The following is a 13,060-nucleotide window of genomic DNA, read 5'->3' as shown; positions in this document are numbered from 1 at the left end:
ACAAGCCACAAACTTTGGGTGCCCCATGCCAGGAGATGTCCCTCTTTGAGGTGGAATGATCACCTCCTAAATAGATATTAAAATCCTATGGTAGCTGCCCTGGATTTGCTTTAAGGAGAAAAGCATGCCCAGTAATAACAATACTGTAATAGCCAGGTGCAGTGGCTCACGCCTGTAATCCCAGCACTTTGGGAGGCTAAGGCAGGCAGATCACAAGGTCAGGAGTTCAAGACCAGCCTGGCCAACATGGTGAAACCCTGTCTCTACTAAAAATACAAAAAATTAGCTGGGCGTGGTGGTGGGCGCCTGTAATCCCAGCTACTCGGGAGGCTGAGGCAGAGAATTGCTTGAACTCGGGAGGCGGAGGTTGCAGTGAGCTGAGATCGCACCACAGCACTCCAGCCTGGGTGACAGAGCAAGACTCTGTCTCAAAAAAAAAAAAAAATTAAAAAATACAGATTCCTAGGCCTTACCACAGACCTGCTGCTGTGTCAGAATCTCAGTAGTATAGCGGGGCCACCTGGTTCACATTCCCCCCAGGGGGGTCCTGATGCCCAGCAAAGGGTGTGAAGAAATCTTTTGTAAACTGTTTAATTTGTAGAGCTGTACACTTGGTGTTTTATTCTAGTGTCAGATCTGTGCCAGGGATATTTCATGTTTAATTTCTGAATCATCTTGCACTTGTGGTCCTTTTCTCTTTTGTTAAGTGTGTGGCCACTTGGACTGCCAAGGCCGTTCCATTAACCCTCCAGCCCCTGCAAAGCCCTGATGCATATACGCCTCCCTACCCTGTGCCTACGCAGCTGCCCTGCGTTCTCCCACTTGCTCGGCCCAGCTAGGGCTGAGCTTTGTCTTGCTTGCTCCCTCCCCTCTTGGGGACTGGGCTGGCTGCCTCTTCAAGGCCCTGCCTGAATAAACGGCTCTTCCCTCTCTTTCCGGTACAGGACTCATTACCAGAGAAGCTGGCTGTGCATGAGAAGAATGTCCGCGAGTTTGATGCCTTTGTGGAAACCCTGCAGTAAAAGTATCCTCGAGTCCCAGCAGCACCCCCTTTTTGTGACCCCAGGGGACATGCAGCCTCCCGTGCATCAGCTGCTCCCACCCCTCATCCAGCTCTGAGCCAGGTGGGAGGGAGGCTGGCTTCTCCCATGGGGACCCAGAAGGCCCTACTCTTGGACCTCCTGGAGACTTCGTGGCGGCAGTCAAGCCCAGTGCCCAGTTGGAGAAGACTCACGTGCTGGCCTTGGAGATGGGAAGACCCTTCGTACGAAAAAGCCCTCAGCAGGGCCATCTGTGTACCCTGCCCATCACCAACTGCTTCCCAAGGGTGTCATCTGTTCCTCCTGCTGCCGGCCTCCTGCCTGGGCCTGCCTTGCAGCTGGCCCCTTCCCTGCCTGCTGTCGCCATCCACTATTTGACATTCCAGCTGGTGGCCAAGAGATTGGTGTGGAGGCAGAAAGAGGAAGGAGACAGTGCCAGGAGGAAGAAGGAAGGAGTCCCTTAGCTCTCTTCATTGTCCCCTTTACTTCCTGCTATCTTCTTCTCCTCTTCCTCTCTCTCTTGCCCCTGTGCCTGTATTTCTGGCAATATGACAGGCCTGCCTGCCCAAGATCAGAACTCCAAAACCAGCCACTCCCACCCCTGAAGGTCGGGAGGGTCTGAGCAGCCCTGGTGGCTGCCCGTGCTCAGGTCCTCAGATCCATGGGAAATAAAAATGGAACCCTGAATCTCTAGGATTTTGTCACTTGGAGTCACAGCAAAGTTCTCTTCCTCTTGTCCCCCCGTTGCTGCTCCTTGGTTACAGAACATGGTAAATATTTATTACTTTCAGAGAAACCAGATATTTTATAGAGAAAATATGTTTGAGGTGAGTTGTTTTTCACTTGGAGAAGGCGGAGGGCTCTTCCTGGGACGGAGACCTCCTCCTCCAGAGGTTATTGAGAATCCGGGCTGCTGTTGTGAGGATCTTCCCACCATACAGACAGCGAGATCCAAGAAGAGGGCTGGCCGGGGGCAAAGTCACCTCCCAGCGTGGCTGCACTGGAACTGACTAAAGGCTTTACCTTGGATAGCTGCGTATTCCTGGTGAGAGCCTTACATCTCCCACAGCTTTTGCAGAGTGACTGACTCCATTCCGGCAGCCCAGGAAGTCCTGGGTGCTAAATGTGGCCACATGTAGTGGTTAGGGGATGTTGTGTGTGTCCCCTGACTGCCTGGGTACTTGTTCCTGATCCCTGGGGCTGTCCTGTGGAGCTTTTCCTCCTGCTTGGGCCTAGCTACCACCTCCCTCTAATCCCAGGGTCTGTACACTGCCCTGGGGTTTACCAGTTGGATTGGCTCCTGGTTGAGAAATCAAAGCTGGGCGTATGATTGACTTAACCCTTCAGGTATTGTTACTTGAATAAGTCAAGTGCCTAGCCTCACCCACCTATCATCTGTCCTTTCCCAGCCTCGCTAGTAGTCCTGGCCAAGGAGATCTAGGCCTACTCCATTCCTCCTGGCCCACCTGGGGCACTCACTGGCAGCAGTTGTGCTTCAGTGGAGCAGGTGGCTCTCAACTGCTTGTTAGTAACTGCATGTGACACTGTTCCCACATACAAGGCTGACCTCTGAGGACTGGAGCAGGCTCTGGAGGGGACCAGAGCTCTGCATGCTGCTGCTGCCACAGAGAACTGTTAGCAGCAGCCAACTGGCCCTCCTGACTTTGGCCCAGAGCACATGCGTGGCTTGCTGAACCCAGGCCCAGGTTTATCCCGAAGGCCCCAGCTTTGAGAAGGGGGAAGGCCCCTCGTTAAGTTGTTGATGCCCCTATATTTCAGCCACTGCTCTCTTTCCAAGGCCTTGCATGGAAAGGCCTACTAGCCATTGTCTGAGGCAGCAATCTTTGGCCTCTACAGGTGGCAGCAGCCTTTCACCAGGGCTCCATCTGTGAAGAGTCAGCCATGACTTTGAGCTGAGCCTGGGAGAAGTAAAGCAACTGTTAAGGCCGGCCCTTGCCCCTCAGACCTACCATGAAAGGAATGAGCCCTAGACTGACTCCTGCAGCACCCCCAGGACAGGCTGGGACCAGCTGTCTGTCTCCAGGTGTCAGAGTCCCTCCTCCTCCTCCAACCTCTCCAACCTACTTTGTTTGGAAATACTGAGCTACACTTCAAAATGTATTCAAGAGATTTCCAATAAATTTTTTTCTGTACTTTACAGCCTCCTGTCCTGCAGGTTGTCTGAAGACCTTGTAACCCCTTCTTCCCCACCCCCGCCCCAGTGCAGGTCTGGGAAAGGGGAGAGTGGTGCGTTGTGAAGCACAGAAAGACCTCAGTGTCTGGGCAAGCCTGTTTTGAGTTGAGTGTGGCCACTTAGGGGCTGTACACCCTGGGGTTTCCTGGGTCAGGAAACTTCTTAGTATTTCTCTTTCCCTGGTCCCCTATCAGGGGCTTGAATTTGAATATTCAGTTGGAGAATGCATTTAAAATACACCCATAGTAAAATCTCCATAAAATGCAGGCCACCGTTATCAGCTCTTTATTGCTCTTACATAACAACTCACCCTGGAGGGAAAAACAACAGTTCGAGGCAGGGAGTGCAGGGCTCCCCAAGCCATCTGGGGTATTTGTGGCTGAGCAAGCAGAAGAGAAGTAGCAGGAAGTTAAAGGTCCATGCAAGTTTGTTAGCTGCCTTGATGTGACTGGCGGTGCTTGAGGAGCCAGGAAGAGTAGAAGAGCCCCGGGGGATGTGTCCTGTCTGGCTCCTGGGGCCTGGGGCTGCAGGCCTCTCAACCTGGCCAGGGCCAGCCCTGCCTCCTAATTATAGTTTGTGCCCATAGTTGGGGGAGGGAGCTGATTGGTGGAGCCAACATCCTGGAGGTAGGGATGGTTCTAGAGGCAAAAGAGAACTGACAGAACTGGACAGCTGCTGTCTGGGTTGCTTCCCCACCCGCCTTCAGGCTGAAGCCAGGCCCAGGATTAAAAAGGGCTGGTTAGAAAAGTCCAAATCCAGCCTATTCCTGGAGCCAGGAGCTCCTGATTATTAGTAAACCAGGTGACACTGACCATGTGGCCAGCCAGGACAGTTGCCCAATACCAGAGTCAGAAGTGATGAAAAGGCTATTCCTGGTGTTCCCCCTTCAACCAGGAACCCCCAGTAACAAAGTTCTCAGTTGCCCCATGCCCAGCAATGGTGTCCTACCTCTTTAAAGCATCTCCCTACACTCCATCCCTGGAGGCCATCGTTGTTAAGGCCTTGGTAAATTGGCATTTGAGTCACTAAGCGGAGGCCCTGCCAGGAGCCCAACCCAAGTAAACAGTTTCCTCACTCCTGTTTCCCAGGGTCACTGCCTCTCTATTCCAGTCACTTAAGCTCTAGCTGAGCAGATCCAGAAGAGAGAGGAGGCCCCCAGTGCCTGGAGGAAGGCCACCATTGTGGAATGAGAGTTGCTTCCTGGGGCTCAGGCCCAATGTTTGTAATCACCGTCTGTAACCACAGCCTGATCCTGCAGCTCTGGCCCTGCTCCCCCAGCCCCGACAAGCAAGGAGGAGAAAAACCAGGCCCAACTGGGGCCACTATAGCCTCCTGATTGCCATTGGCAAGCAAGCAGCAGAAACCTGGAACCTGACCACTATGGGAGGTGAAATTCTGGCCTACCTTCTCACCAACAAACCTGTCCAAAAAAATGTGGTAAATAACCATCTTAATTTTTAAAGCAAAACAAAACTTGCTTAAGAGAGGGTGGGAGAACCGGATCTGTCACACCCTCCGTGTGAGCGTAGCGGGTGGAAGTGGCCTGGCCTCAGGCTGAGGGGTGGGCAAACTGGATCTGTCACACCCTCCGTGTGAGCGTGGCGGGTGGAAGTGGCCTGGCCTCAGGCTGAGGGGTGGGCAGGAAAGGAGGACTCAGGCTGAGGGACCCTCTCCCAGCTGCTGCTGCATGAGGCTGGGGCTATCACACCATTCACGCATGACCACCGCACACTCGCGGTGTTAGATACGGTCTACATTTTTTTTTTTTTTTTTTTTTTTTTTTGCGGTAGGGTCTTGTTCTGTCACCCAGGCTGGAGTGCAGTGGTGCAATCACGGCTCACTGCAACGTTGACCTCCAGGGCTCAAGCAATCCTCCCACCTCAGCCGCCTCAGCAGCTGGAACCACAGGCATGTGCCATCACGCTCGGCTACTATTTTTTTTATTTTTGGTAGACAGGCTCTTACTATGTGAGATCTCACTATGTCCAGGCTGGTCTCGAACTCCTGGGCTCAAGCAATCCTCCTGTCTCTGCCTCCCAAAGTGGTGGGATTACAGGTGTGAGCCACGTGCCTGGGGTGTCTGCATTATTTCTGATCCTCAAAGGAACTGTCTTCTGATGAAACAGCAGCCACAGGGGTGGTGAGCCAGTGATGATGACTGTTAAGGAACGAGGACTCAAACTCTCGTGTGACTCCAGATCCCACACCATTGTCCATCACAGTCCACACGACTTTTCTTCCCCCTGCTTGCCTTAGATAAATCTAAGGTCCCTTCAAACTTCTGGTACCTTCCAGTTGGGAAACAGGAGAGGCCCTGGTCATAGGATGCAGCACATGGTGGCCCGCTGCTGGGGGTACAAACAACGGGAAGGTGGCCTTGGACACCTCCATGCCTAGAAGCTGGTCAGGAAGCTGCCCTCATCACCACTCGAGTGCACAAGATGAGGAAGCGGCAGACGGACTGGGGAGGGGACTTCCTGAGGCCCCATCTGTTCCCCTTCCTCCACCGCACCACACTTCCCATCCAGTTTCTAACTTCCACACCCCACTCATTTCCCCAACATCCAGATAGGCAGTTCTGCATCTCCATTTTTATTGAAATACAAAAAGTGCAAACGGTGAAATACATGATTGGTGCCAAGGAAGTCATTAAGTGTGAATGTGAACACTGGATTCACAGTACAAGCGCCCCCTCCCTGGGGTACAGACCAGTGGGGGGCATGAGAAAGACCAAATAGATCCGAAAGGCTCCCCAGTGAATGGGGCTGTGAGCGACACTTGATACACAAAGGAGGGCAGAGAGCAGAGCAGCCCTGGCCAAGGCTAGAGACCAAGGGACTGATGAAGAATCAGCAGCAGCCCAGGCCCCAGGGGGCTGGATGCGCTGCTGATGGTCTTGGGAGAGCCCAGCGAAGCTATGCCCAGGCCCAGCCTGGCTTGCAGATGGGGCTGGGCTGGTCAGTGAGGATCCCCACAGTATGGGCTCTGGAATTGTCCTGCCTGGCCAAGGTCGTGGGGGCAGGGTCACTGCAGGTACTTCCCTGTACTCCCCAAGGACAAGGCTGCAGGAAGAGGGGTCCCCAGGAAGGAGTGTAATTCTACGAGACAGTGGGAGTGAGAGATCAGCCATCATTGGGGCCGAGGTTCTTTGAAAGACAACAGGGCTGGCCGGGCGCGGTGGCTCACGCCTGGAATCCCAGCACTTTGGGAGGCCGAGGTGGGTAGATCATGAGGTCAGGAGATTGAGACCATCCTGGCCAACATGATGAAACCCCGTCTCTACTAAAAATACAAAAATTAGCCGGGCATGGTGGCATGCACCTATAGTCCCAGCTACTCAGGAGGCTGAGGCAGAAGAATCGCTTGAACCCAGAAGGCAGAGGTGTGCCGAGATCGCGCCACTGCACTCCAGCCTGGTGACAGAGCGAGACTCCATCTCAGCAAAAAAAAAAAAAAAGGTGGCCCTAGAGCCCCTTAATCCCCTGGGGAAATTGCTAGAACCCACCTATCTGGACTGATCTATCAGCACAATCTCTGCCCCTTCTATGGGCACTCTTAGCTTCTACCCCAGCCCCTTTAAGAGTCCCCCAGCTGGAGGAAGGAGTCACACAGATCCTGAGGCACTGAGTCACCTCTGGCCGGGGCAGGGTCCAGTGTGACTCCGTAACAGACAGGTCCACAAGAACCTGAAGGCTGATGATCTGCCCGTGTGGGAAAGGAGGCCAGGAGGGGAGAGGCTGACCCGCCCGGTCACTGATTCCACCGCACACTGTAGCTCTCAGGGGTGGGGAGGTGGAGAGGGAGGTTTCAAGTGGATGCTGGGACTCTGAGCCGTGTCACCCAAGCTACCAGTCCCTGCAGAACCAAGGGGTTAGGACACCCCAGGGGCAGTATCACTTGGGAAAGTCTGACCCAGGATGTGTGGAAGAGAAGGAGGCAGAAAGCAGACACAGGCTCCAGCCCTGTCACTCCTCAGCAGGGGAAATACCCCAGACTGCGCTGCTGGTGGCAGTACAGGAGCAAGGGTGCTTGCACTCAGACCTTCATGCAGTGGGACTTCTGCAAAGCAGGGCAGCCTACCAGATAGGGAAGCACCTCAGCTTGGGGCGGTGTCCACACCAAAGAGCTCAGCTGCTCATTCCCAGCAATCAAGAAGGGAGGACTGGCCCCTGCTACCAGCCCAGCCGGCAGTCATTTGATTCATCCACACTTGCCAGGGAAACAGAGGCAGGAAAAGGCAGGAAAGGGGTTACTGGGACTCAGTCCTTCTCCAGCTGGAAGAGCCAAGCCCAGTTCTGGAGAGCCCAGCACAAGCCAGGTGTCCAGAGAGGCAGTGAGAAGTGTAAGGCGAAAAAAAACGTCTTCTGGTAACAGCGAGGCCGCCAGCGCCGTGAGGCGGGCTGGACAGAGGTGGGAGAGAGCATGCCTGATGGGCGGCTCCAGCATCTCTCTCCAGGGGGCTTCATGGCCCCTGATGCCAGGAGGAAGAGTCCAAACCCGGGCTACCAGAGAAGGGGCTGGTGGGGCAGGGGCCAGGTTCAGAGCCCGCTGGGGTCCGGGCTGGGGAACAGCTCCCCTTGGTGATCCAGAAGGAACTTGGTGAAGGTGTTGATAGGATTAATGGCCTTGAGGGTGATGGCCGCATCCTTGGCCCACAGCAGGTTAGGGCCGAAGACAACAGCCAGGTTAGTGTTGGTCATCTTGTTCTGGTCACTGTGTGCAGAAATCTGTGGAGGGAATCAGGGACTGCAGCAGGAAGCCACAGATGCTGCCTCCCACTTCCAGCGACCATGACCAGGGCACAGAGGAGGCGGCAGCTCCTCCTTCCCCCTCCCTTCACCCCAGAGGCCAAGTCCAAGGTCTCACCTGCACCAGGAAAGCAGTCAGGAAACGAAGCACCTGGTAGTTCTCCTCGGGCAGCGTCTGGAGGACCTGCAGCGTCTCTGGCACCCTCTGGCTTTCATCAATGTCTATGAGGAAAGGAGGCCCGGGTTATAGGGGCCCTGGGCTGGGCTGGCTCAGGACGTTCTGACGTAGGCTAGAGGGGAGACCCCCTAGCAGTCTTCCCTGGGAGGCGCCTAGGCCCGAAAGCCTGCAGCACACCTGCCCCAAGTCCAGCCCCAGGCCCAACAGAAGAGAGGGGGACTCACTGAGGAAGCCCACCACATGGGGGTAGAGGTCAAAGGTGAGCAGGGGCTCAGGAAGCTCCCGGAGGAAGGTCTTGAGGATGACTGCTGGCAGGTGCAGCTCATTGTACTGGTCGAAGTCCACAGGCAGCCCTGGGGTGGGGGCAGCGTGAGAGAAGCTCGGCACAGCCTGAAGGGCAGCACCCATCTGCAGACAACGCAGGCCGCACTGCCTGACTGCCCCTGGACCCTGCATAAGCCCCCCCTCCCAGGGGAGCCCTCTGACACCTGCCTCCCTCTTCCTCTGTGACCAGAGAATGCAGGTTCCGGCCATCTGGGGAAGTGGGGCCCGGCACACCCCACCGTTATTCCTTGCCTCTGAATGTGCCTATACCCAGGACACGGGAGCCCGACCGATGAGGCAGCAGGCCTGGCAGAAGTAGGACTTATGTGACATGAAGTGCCACGGAAACCTCCAGCAGGAAGAGACTCTGAGACCCTCATTTACAGGGCAGCAGAGGGCAGAGAAGCCCCCTACCAGTCACACACATATGGCCCTGCCACAGCCCAGGGCTGCTCACCCATGTTGTACTTCTGCTGCACTTCCCGGACGACTTGGGTGTTGGCCGACCTCCGGAAGATGCCCTCGGTGGTGAGAGCTGGGAAATAGTAGGGCCTGGTGAGCCTCCGAGCACTGGGCACCGGCTGGATTCCCTGCCCCTTCTCTGTCTTGGGGTTCTAGGCAGGGCTGGGTGGGGGCGTTGAGGCTTGCAGGACCTCCCACTGGCCTGCCCAGCAGCTTCCCCAGCTTCCTGAAGGGAGCCGGGAGACCCGGCTGGTGAGGAGGCAAGCCCGGCACTCACCGTGGGCCTGTAAGTAGGCAACAGTCTCCCTGAGCACAATGGGAATGGGCTCCTGCTCTGGATTCTTCTCCTGGAGGCTGTGGGAACAAGGCTGGTAAGCCGGGCCTGCAGCCCTTCCAGCCCCCCCGCGGCCCAGCCACCTTTCATACTTACTGCTGCAGCGAGACTCCAAACTGCTGGTTGGGCAGTGGGGGCCGTGGGGGCATGGGCTTGGGGGCTGTCGTGGGGCTCTTCTGTGTGGATTTGAGGAAGTCGTCGTATCTGCAGGAGTAGAGGGAGGTGGGTCAGGCCTTGCCTGGCTCTGGAGTCGCTTTGCCAATTCAATCAAGCATTGACCACGCCGGGTCAGGAGGATCATCTCATGCGATCTCCGTAACAACTCCGCTTTCCACAGCAGAAAGCAAAGACCTGGGAGAGGCTCGGGACATGGGCTTGCTCTGCCTAAGCCCTAAGCGGTCTCTGAATCAGGACACACGTCCTCATTACCCTGGCTTCACGAGCCCCCAGCCGCCGCACCCGCCTCACTTGAGCACTTGGCGAGGGATCCCCAGCTGCTCCAGCTTCACGTGCTCGCTCAGCTCGCTCAGGTAATTCACATAGAAGATCTTCTGCCCGAACTTGAAGCTGTTGGTGGAAGAAAGGGCCTGGGTTGTGGGGGCCCGCTTCCGGTGGCCTCCACTCTCCCCTCAACACCCACCCAGTTCAGACCGAAGCCCAGCCGCAACTGGTGGTCCCCAGGCTGCCCAGCCTCCCAGCTTCAGAGTTCCAGGCAAGCCAGGACCACCAGCCCTGCCCGTGGCCGCTCACCTGATGAGGGGCTTGAAGAGGATGAGCAGAGTTTTGATGAACATGGTCGGATGCACTATGTACAAGGCCTTGATGTTTTTCTTGTACCTGCAGAGGCAGAAGGGACAACTCAGGAGCAGGTGTGGTGGGACAGGCGGCACGCTAGGGTCCCAGTGCATACTTTTTTTTTTTCTTTTTTGAGACAGAGTCTCCTTCACCCAGGCTGGAGTGTGATCTCAGCTCACTGCAGCCTCCACCTCCCGGATTCAAGCTATTCTCCTGCCTCAGCCTCCTGAGTGGCTAGGATTACAGGCACCCACCACCACACCTAGCTAATTTTTGTATTTTTAGTAGAGACGGGGTTTCACCATGTTGGCCAGGCTGATCTCGAACTCCTGACCTCAAGTGATCCGTCCGCCTCAGCTTCCCAAAGTGCTGGGATTACAGGTGTGAGCCACCGCACCCAGCCTCAGTGAATACTTTCTGATTTGAACACGCATGGCCAGCATGCGAGGTAAGGGCCATCACTGTCCCATTTTACAGATTAGAAAACAGGAGGCTCAAAGAGGTTAAGTAAAACAAGAGGTCAGAGTGCGAATAAGCTAAGAAACTGGGCTTTAAGCCCAGGGTGATCTGACTGCAGATTCTTTACGTTGACGTAGACGGCAGCCCCCACCACCCCCTGCCTTGGAATAAGCTCCTGCCCAAGTGGAGGGCAGCCTGGAAGCTGGCAGAGCTGCTGCCTCTGGATCTGACTGTAGAGGCCCCATGCCCCAACCCACTTGCGGTCAAACTCCCGGTAGGCATCGCGGAGCCAGCTGAGGGAGGGCTTGTTGTCGCTGGTCAGGCCGTGGTGCAGATACAGCAGAGTGTAGTCGCTCTCCACGTACTGGTCCAGGGTGTGCTTCAGGTACCTTCCAGGGAAAAACCCTGCTCAGGCCTGCCCTGTGCACAGGGGTGGCCCCACGAAGACAGAAAGCAGCCCCAGGAGTCTCCCACCATGTCACAGCCCCTTCCCCATGGGCCCTCCCCTAGCACAGTCTGTTCTGGCTCATAATCAGTTACCAGGTTCCTGTGGAGGAGGCCTAGGGTAGAGGCTGGGCAGAGGAATGAGAATAGTAATAACAGCTCTCAGCCGGGCACAGTGGCTCATGCCTGTAATCCCAACACTTTGGGAGGCCAAGGCGGGTGGATCACCTGAGGTCAGTAGTTCAAGACCAGCCTGGCCAACATGGTGAAACCCCATCTCTACTAAAAAGGCAAAAATTAGCCGAGCATGGTGGTGCATGCCTGTAATCCCAGCTACTCGGGAGGCTGAGGCAGGAGAATTGCTTGAACCCAGGAGGCGGAGGTTTCAGTGAGCAGAGATTGTGGCACTGTACTCCAGCCTGGGCAACAAGAGTGAAACTCTGTCTCAATAATAGTAATAATAATAACAGTTCTCACTCTTGAGCAGGAACTAGATGTCAGGAGACCAGGACCGTAACCCGGGCCCGCCTAGGCCTGCAGTGAAAAGGGGAATGACGTTTCCCCTGAATCAGGGATTTCTCTGAATCAATAATAATGATGACAGTCACCATTTCTCAATATTAAGCTTTTAGTGTCTGCCAAGCACTTCACATACATTAGCTCATACGTTGCTTATAACTGAGGCTGATGTAATCCCCATCCTACAAATGAAGGCAATGACCAGAGAGGTCAAGTGCTGATCCAAGGTCACATAGCTTGTGGTAGATCCTGGAAGTGAAGTGTCTAACACCAAAGCCTGCTTTTTTTTTTTTTTTTTTTTTTTTTGAGACAGGGTCTTACTGTCACCCAGCCTGGGGCACAGTGGCGCGATCACAGCTCACCGCAGCCTTGACCTCCCAGGCTAAAGCTATCCTCCTGCCTCAGCCTCCTGAGTAGCAGGAACCACAGGTGTGAGCCACCACACCTGGCTCTTTTTTCTATTTTTTATTTTGTAGAGACAGATCTCACTATGTTGCCCAGGCTGGTCTTGAGTTCCTGGCCTCAAGCAATCCTCCCACCTCAGCCTCCCAAAGTGCTGGGGGATTACAGGCATGAGTCACTGCACCTGGCCAAAAGCCTGCATTCTTGACCACAGGACAGCTTTGCCTTTTACACATGAACTCCAGTGCTGGCAGTAAAACACTGTGCCCATGAAAGGGGATGGGGTGGCCAGAGAATCACCTGCTCCAGTCACTAGGCCTTTAGTGGACCAAAGAGCCCCAACTCCTCTGGTTCCCTATTATGCTCATGACACGCTATCTACCAGCTCAGCACAAACATATACACACCTGGTGTTGAGCACACTGAGAGTTATCGACGGAATGAACAAGAACTGGGGAAAGGGAGGGGAGTGTGTGTAAAGCCCGCTCCCTTTTTTTTTTTTTTTTTTTTTTTTTTTTTGAGATGGAGTTTTGCTCTTGTTGCCCAGGCTGGAGTGCAGTGGCGTGATCTCGGCTCACCGAAACCTCTGCCTCCCGGATTCAAGAGATTCTCCTGACTCAGCCTCCCAAGTAGCTGGGATTATAGGCATGCGCCACCACGCTCAGCTAATTTTGTATTTTCAGTAGAGACGGGGTTTCTCCATGTTGGTCAGGCTGGTCTCCAACTCCCAACCTCAGGTGACCCGCCCGCCTCAGCCTCCCAAAGTGCTGGGATTACAGGCATGAGCCACCGCGCCCGGCCATAGAGCCCTCTTTCTAGTTGGCCAAAAAGCTTCTAGGCTCCCACAGGGACACTACTCCAGGCTAGGCGGCTGGGCAGGCAGAATGCTAAGGACTTCCAAGGGGAGGCAGGGAAGGAGAGAAGCCTGGTGAAGTGGTCAGAGCTTGACCTAACCCAGAGAGAGTATGCTCAAGACTGGCCCGTGGGTGCCAGGCTGGGCCAGCACAGGCAGGCATGGGGTGGCTGATGCTGGGATCCCCAGTACGTGGTCATTTACCCCTTCTCCACACTGAGCACTGCAGTTTACAAAGAGCTGTCGCATAAAGAGATTGCATTTTGCAACTACAAAAATAGCAAAGATTGTAGTGAAAACAGACATTC

The 13,060-nt window shown here is 55.0% G+C and overlaps 2 protein-coding genes across 51 annotated transcripts in view; one reads left to right on the top strand and one right to left on the bottom strand.

Moving 5' to 3' along the window:
• The window catches only part of ATG13 (autophagy related 13), a 57,889-nt gene extending 54,691 nt beyond the window's left edge, over nt 1-3,198 (top strand). For 37 of the 50 annotated variants that reach the window (XM_054439718.2, XM_054439723.2, XM_054439719.2 and 34 more), the window contains one exon: nt 945-3,198. In XM_054439718.2, coding sequence (XP_054295693.1) covers nt 945-1,022 — 78 coding nt within the window. In that variant the 3' untranslated portion in view covers nt 1,023-3,198. The remainder of the gene's footprint in view (nt 1-944) is intronic. The other 13 variants (XR_008492442.2, XR_010127693.1, XR_008492448.2 and 10 more) reach the window with 1 other exon arrangement.
• A 2,615-nt stretch (nt 3,199-5,813) lies between these two features.
• The window catches only part of ARHGAP1 (Rho GTPase activating protein 1), a 25,461-nt gene continuing 18,214 nt past the window's right edge, over nt 5,814-13,060 (bottom strand). Inside the window, exons 5-13 of the mRNA XM_054439732.2 lie at nt 10,792-10,923; nt 10,031-10,117; nt 9,749-9,847; nt 9,377-9,484; nt 9,224-9,300; nt 8,942-9,019; nt 8,385-8,513; nt 8,101-8,204; nt 5,814-7,961 (exon numbers count right to left, since the gene is read on the bottom strand). Of these exons, the coding sequence (XP_054295707.2) occupies nt 7,773-7,961; nt 8,101-8,204; nt 8,385-8,513; nt 8,942-9,019; nt 9,224-9,300; nt 9,377-9,484; nt 9,749-9,847; nt 10,031-10,117; nt 10,792-10,923 (1,003 nt within the window). The 3' untranslated portion in view covers nt 5,814-7,772. The remainder of the gene's footprint in view (nt 7,962-8,100; nt 8,205-8,384; nt 8,514-8,941; nt 9,020-9,223; nt 9,301-9,376; nt 9,485-9,748; nt 9,848-10,030; nt 10,118-10,791; nt 10,924-13,060) is intronic.

Source organism: Pongo pygmaeus, chromosome 9 (assembly GCF_028885625.2).
Source record: "Pongo pygmaeus isolate AG05252 chromosome 9, NHGRI_mPonPyg2-v2.0_pri, whole genome shotgun sequence".
Lineage (NCBI taxonomy): Eukaryota > Metazoa > Chordata > Mammalia > Primates > Hominidae > Pongo > Pongo pygmaeus.
Note: the sequence above shows the minus strand (reverse complement) of the source record. Positions and strands in the feature narration are given on the sequence as shown.